This window comes from Quercus robur, chromosome 3 (genome assembly GCF_932294415.1).
Source record: "Quercus robur chromosome 3, dhQueRobu3.1, whole genome shotgun sequence".
In the NCBI taxonomy this organism is placed as follows: Eukaryota; Viridiplantae; Streptophyta; class Magnoliopsida; order Fagales; family Fagaceae; genus Quercus; species Quercus robur.
The window spans coordinates 23,820,149-23,827,185 of NC_065536.1; the positions used below are offsets into that span (position 1 = coordinate 23,820,149).

General features: G+C 31.0%; 1 protein-coding gene across 1 annotated transcript; it reads left to right on the plus strand.

Moving 5' to 3' along the window:
• The first annotated feature begins 228 nt into the window (after positions 1 to 228).
• LOC126719422 (probable polygalacturonase At3g15720) lies at positions 229 to 6,115 on the plus strand. Its single transcript, XM_050421975.1, has 10 exons — positions 229 to 233; positions 335 to 419; positions 1,133 to 1,294; positions 1,437 to 1,580; positions 1,669 to 1,827; positions 3,380 to 3,587; positions 5,034 to 5,115; positions 5,409 to 5,517; positions 5,636 to 5,752; positions 5,867 to 6,115. Exons 1-10 carry the CDS (start codon positions 229 to 231, stop codon positions 6,113 to 6,115), a joined length of 1,320 nt encoding a protein of 439 aa, XP_050277932.1.
• The last annotated feature ends 922 nt before the right edge of the window (positions 6,116 to 7,037 follow it).

Sequence of the window (7,037 nt, forward strand, 5' to 3'; positions counted from 1 at the left end):
GTGGTTAAGCATTTATTTATCCTATATCAATTTAAGAGAAATAATGAATATTTTATTTCTATATATTATTAATCATTTTTTTTATCAAATTAAGAGTAATAATGGATAATAAAACAAATTCATTACTATTAAAGGATGTTCATAAATTAGAATACAAATAAAGAATAAAGATATTTATTACCACCACACACTCTTGGTACAATAGTCACTTCATAAGTATAAGTGTTTATGGGGTACAGGGGAGCAAGAGCTGGGGTTCAGGGGGGGCAAGGGCTGAGGTTTTTATGTCCTAGCTGTGTCTAACATTTTTTTTAATGTTTAAAAAATGACACAGCTGGGACATGCATGCAGAAGTGTCCAAGGAGTGTCAAGTGCCCAACACTGGTACAACACCCCAAATGAAGTACCGTATTTCCTTGGTTTTTAGTGATTCGATAGTTCGATAAGAGTATTTCCTTGGTTAAGAGCCTTATGTCTGATCAATTAGTACATTTTGATGATTTTAATAGAGATATCTAAAGTTCAAATCCCTATCAATCAATGTAAAATATTTATTGTATTTGGCATTCATTACACTCTCGTTCTATAAAGTCAACAAGAAGAACAAATTATTTAAGATTCCATTATTTGACACATACATAACAGAGTCTAATCAATTAATACATTTTGATGATTTCAATAGAGATATTTAAAGTTCAAATCCCTATCAATCAATGTAAAATATTTATTGTATTTGGCATTCATTACACTCTCGTTCTATAAAGTCAACAAGAAGAACAAATTATTTAAGATTCCATTATTTGACCCATACATAACAGAAATTTGTTTTGATGATATATTTGGCGAGAAAGTGATTGAGGAAGGTGCATTTCTCAGAATATCTATTATATAAAGAAAATGGGAAATAGGACGTGAATGATAAAAGTGTTTTCCTCTATGTCTTTCCTATAGTACTGCAGCATATGTTCAAAATGGTAATTCATGCATGATTCTATACCTTACAAATAGCTACCCTTAACTACTACACTCTATTTTAGACGACAATGTAGCTCGATTCTTTCACTTTCTGTGAGGTTGCTAATGGATTAGTCTGTATTCTAAAAGTTGTTTTGTTATATGTATGTTTATGCAGGAACTACTTAGCATTGTTTTGGTACTTTCAATTTTTCCAACTGGACTAGGCCATGGCCTTGTGAATGAAGCATCAGAGGGTTTTAACGAGACTTGTAAAGATGCAGTTGGAGATGTGACTTGTTATGGTGCTATAGGAGATGGAGAAACTGATGACTCCGAAGTATATAAATTAATATCTCAACATTTCATTTATTTGTTTTTGTTTATATATTTTTTTTCTTGCGCCTTTAAAGAATAAAATTAATAGGATGAGGGTATATCATATTTGATTGTTATGGACTAATAATTATGTGAATCTGAAGGCCTTTTTAAAAGCTTGGAAAGCTTTATGTGAAGTTGAAGCAGCTTCTGACATTCCAATGCTTATAGTACCAATGGAGAAGATATTCCTATTAAAGCCAGTGACTTTCGAAGGTCCATGCAAGTCCGACAGTGTCCAAGTTCAGGTACAGTTGTGAGACAAACAATTTTGCTTTGATTTCATTGTCTACGTGATTAATACACTTCTAATTAATTACTTTTTGTGGAGGACAGGTTTTGGGGACAATTTTAGCACCCAATACCACAGAAGGATGGACGAACTGTTATGCAAATACCTGGTTAGGCTTCTGGAATGTGAGTAATCTCATTGTCAATGGTTCAGGAGAGATCAACGGCAGCGGTTCAATTTGGTGGAAAAATTTCAGTGTTCAAGTATGGAATTCTTTCTCCGTTAACGCGCGCGCGCGCGCGCACACACACACATATATATATATATATATATATATTAAACCCAACCCCGACATTAATCCGGCCTATGAAATAGGCACACTTGTTCAACCAGTGGATTACAGGTTAAACTGTAGGGTCAAATAAAAAAAATATAAAAATAATTTTGAAAAATAATAACATAAATATGTAAATTAAAAAAAAAATAGACATATGCCTAAATTAAACTGAAATTTATATTTTAAAATCAAGGTTTCATGATAAAATAGTAGTCTTTTGATATAATGAGAGTCTTGGAGGTAGGTAGACAAACAAAAAATTGCATTTTTAAAAAAATTATTTAGGTTTTTTCTTCTTTAAATTACCAAATTATAGCACATTAAACAGTAAAGAAGTCAACAAAGTTGATCTATAGATGTAATTTTACAAATTTCACAAATCCAACCAGTTTATATAAACCTATTCTGCCCGAGTTGCCACAAACCCGCTAAGTTTGACTAGGTCATATGCAAAAACAATCTATTTAAACACCCAAACTAGTCTAGGTGTCGGGTCACCAGATTTTCGATCTGACTGATCAGATCGATCTAGGTTTAATAACTATATATAAATATATATATATATATATATATATAATATTAATTAATTAATTAATTCAGGATATTGATGACCTTTCGTCTCAATATCATTTTCAATTGACGCCTTGAAGATCATTCATCAAACAATGGCCCAAAATTTTCTGATTATGTTTTTTCCTCACAATAAGGGGGGATGGGACTATGAATTGACCTTAGTTCTCTTTATTGGAAAAATTAAGTAATGCAACTAATCTATAAGATATTCGTATAATTTTTATTGTTTCTCAACAAAAAAAAAAATTATTATTGTTTAACACATATGTATGAGAATTAAACGTTCTTCCTCCTAGATCCACAATAATTTCCATTTACTAGCCAATAAAGGGATTAAAGTGGATGGAAAAGGGAATTCTTAGGTCTTTGAGATTGGGAGATATTGATTTCGTTTTTTATCTTTTTATACTTTTCTTGGTATGAAAAATAATGGAATATTAAAGAACCTCTTTTGACCTATTATGTATACTGAGAAGTATCAGTTTGTGCAGACATATTATTTACTTTTTTTTAAAAAAAAAAGGATTTTCTTGAAAGCTCAAAAAATAAATTAGAAATTAAACTCTTTTTTGACAGGGGAATGCAAGGTGCTATAAACCCACGGTAAGACTCCGACATTGAAAACTTCTCAACTCGAAGAAATTGTGATTATTTTCATAAACAAAATATTGGGGAAAGTAATGTGTACAAAATGTTGATTATGGTAGGAAATAATGTACTAGGACGTGTGTGTCTCTTAATTAATGATTATGATAAAATTGGAGGAATTGTTTTTTTTGGCTGAGAAAAGCATGCATATATATATATATATATATATATATAACATTTGAAAATTAAGAAAAAAAAAAGTTACTGATGCTGTTCAACTATTAATTTCTTTAATTATCTGAGTTATAAAATTGCAGGCACTACGTTTTTATAATTGCAGTAATCTTCAGCACAGTGGACTTACTCATCTTGATAGTCCAAGAAACCATATTAGTATAAATTTTTGTGATAATGCAACTCTCTCTTATCTAAACATATCTGCTCCCGAATCTAGTCCTAACACTGATGGAGTTGATATTTCTTCTTCAACCAATGTTAGCATCCACGATAGTTATATTGGAACTGGTAATTTTTTTTTTGGTCATTAATATACCTTTTCACATTATCTTCATAATCATTATTATATTGGGAGAATTCTACCTTACATATATACATTTTTTTTTTTGTATCTACCATATTTACCTATCTTAATTGTTAATATATGGACTCAATTTGGGTTGGACCCAGTATAGGATTGAGTTTTAGCCAAATAAGTCCAAACAATAAATTTATAGAGCGTGGGTAAAAAAAAAACTAGTCTTATTCCAGGAAAGAGACAATAATAGTTGCTGATTTAAGAGCATTAAACACAAGTAAGATTAAAAAACTATCCTCGGCATGGCCTGAGTAGCTTCATGGTAACATCTTATTGATGAACAAGATTACAAGTGTTCAGTAGTCTGTCACAAAACTTTTTCTAGTGTTTTTTCTGATCCCCGTCTTTAGGCCACCTTTCCATGTTATATACCATGATCTGGGTATCATCTCTACCATACATGTGTAGGTTAGATTCTGGGAACTCTTTTTTGTCCCATCCAACACCTCCCAAAACCTTCAACTAGTAGCTGTAAGGCTGCTTGACTACTGTTCAGGTATCACCTCCACATTAATGCGACTACTGGCTGCATTAATGTGGAGGTAACAGCCTTTAAAGATATTTGTTGTCTCCCTTTGCTCATCCCTTGTCCCATGTCCGTTTCCTAGTTGTGGTGTAACCTTGAGGAATGTCCAGGTTGATAAGACAGTTTTACTAACCTCGGACCTACGTTTCCGAGATGGACTTTCTCCTTGGGCGTGTTTTGGACTATCATAGACAATCTTTATTTCTTTTTCTCATACTATTCCTATTATGACCTTGTCTAACCATCCTCAGATTGGTTAATGTCCTCAGATTGGGCCATTGGCCTAATTCATATAGTTTTAACAGTACCTTCTAGACAATTGGCCCCCACAGTTACCATTCATAAATCAAATCATTTACAAAATAAATGTTTTTTATATTTAAGAATTAATATAATACACGTAAAAATAATTTCATTATTATTCATTCAAAAAATAGATTTTAATTCCAAGTTTTGTTGATCATATTAAACATAAAAAAAAAAATATAAGTTTCAATTTGTTGCTTTACATGAAATTGCATAGAAAAGTACTGAATTAGTATTATTTTATATTTGAAAATATCATACGAAATTATAGTAAGATTACATAAGTTTATTTGTTATTAAATCGAAATTGAGTAAAACATATAATCTAGCATGTATAACCATGAATTTTTTTTTTTTTTTTTTTAAATATGTATAACCATGATTTTAGTTATGAAACTCTTAGTCGAATACGAATGAATTTCTTTTTGGTTTTTGTATTGAATTCTTACTACATTTTCTAAAACCTCAAGTAAAATGAAAAATTCATATACTCCTGCTTATTGTTTTTCATGCCTTTCATGCATTTGCTTTGCAATGCTAATAGGAGATGATTGTATTGCTGTCAATGATAAAACGACTGGTATCAACATCACTCGAATTGTTTGTGGACCTGGCCATGGTATAAGGTTTGTTGAAATCCACATTTTGTAGCACAATTCATTTACTTGGGCACATTATGGTGCAATACCAAAAAATACTAGAGAATTTACAATAACAAAAAAAAAAAAAAAAAATGAAAAAGAATCTACAATTAAAAAAATTGAAATTCATCTTATGAAAATATCCAATGAAAAATATTATAACTATATATCCATGCCACAGAAGAAAAGGAAAACACTTAGGAGATCAACTCAAACATTTTTTACCATTGAAGATATACTACTAATTAATACTAATGTAAGCCTCATGGCTCATATAGCGTGGGAAGCTTGGGAGCAAATAGAGCATCTGCCACAGTAGAAGAGGTATATGTGAAAAATTGTAGCTTTAATGGAACTTTGAATGGAGCAAGGATCAAGACATGGCAGGTAAAGTGCTTAGACATTATTAAGAATAAAAGGCTTTCAATTAAAATTAACCTATTCAATATTTCAATGGCTTTCTTTTTCTTTTTTCACCCTTTAAATAATCTCTATATTTTCTTAGGGGGGTTCGGGTTATGCAAGAAATATTTCCTTTAAGCAAATCACACTCGTGGATGTCAAAAACCCAATCATTATTGATCAGTTTTACTGCAACGGTAAACACGATTGCAAAAATGAGGTAATTGAATTTTTTCTTAAAGTCCTATTAGAAGATACAACTTATGTCTCAAAATTTTATTCAATCAAACAATTTTACCAGTCATTCAATTTTTATTTTGCAATGATGAGGTAGACATCGTCAGTACAAGTGAGCAATGTGACATATATAGGTATTGAAGGAACTTGTGTTGGTTTGGATGCGATTACTTTCAACTGTGATGAAATAATGTGCACTAACATTACAATGAAGCACATCAACATAACATCATCTGACCCTGAAAAATCAGTTGTCGCCAGTTGCGAAAACGCCAAGGGAAATAGCGAATGCACCATACCGGAAGTGCCCTGCCTAACCATTGATGAATGTGATAATCAAAAGTAAGATGATTGCCTCTAGCAATGATCTCCATCGAAGATGAAGATATGCTACAAGTCTGCCTTGTCTCTCATACTTACTCATGTTGTTCTAAAATCCTAGATCAGAATCGTTATGTCATTTTTTTCCCTTATGATCATTGTTGATGAATACAAAAGAAAAAAATAATAATAATAGCATAAGCCTATTTCCCTCCTCCGATGGTGAATTAATGTTAGAATTATATGGTTAAATTATTAAATTTACTATTTCCTAACGGCTTAATTTTTTAGGATAATTGGTAATTTAACATGGTATTAGAGTAAGAGATCATGAGTCAAATCCCGACTCACCTATTAAAATGAGGATATCTAATTCAAACTCATTACTGAAATTACTTATTTTTTCTTCACCAATAACAATGAGTAACAATTTGTCACCTATAATTTTATTTTGAAAGTATTGTGGATGTAGCAATTTATTTGTTACCAATAACAACGAGTAACAATTTATCACTTATAATTTTGTTCTAAAAGTATTGTAGATGTAGCAAACTAGCAATTCATCTGTTACCAAAAACGAGTAATAATTTACCACTTATAATTTTATTCTGAAAATATTGTGGATATAGCAATTCTCTTTTTTAACAGATGAGATTCACCAAATGTTGAATTCTTTCATATGGTTGTAGTAAATTTCCTTTTTTTTTTTTTTTCTCTTTCGTACGTAGACTAGTTTGGTAGCTCTATTTAATCCACTTGAGCCATTAATTAGTAATTTAGTTCAACAAAAGAAAAAAATTAAAATGAAATGCATTGGGCAGGATCTCACACATACAAAGATTCATCCCTGGCCTAGAAACTAGAAAAGTATTATTTTCTCAATTACTAAAGAAAGGGACAGCCTTGTAATGGATCGTTGAATTTCAACAATACCTTTCTATATTGCT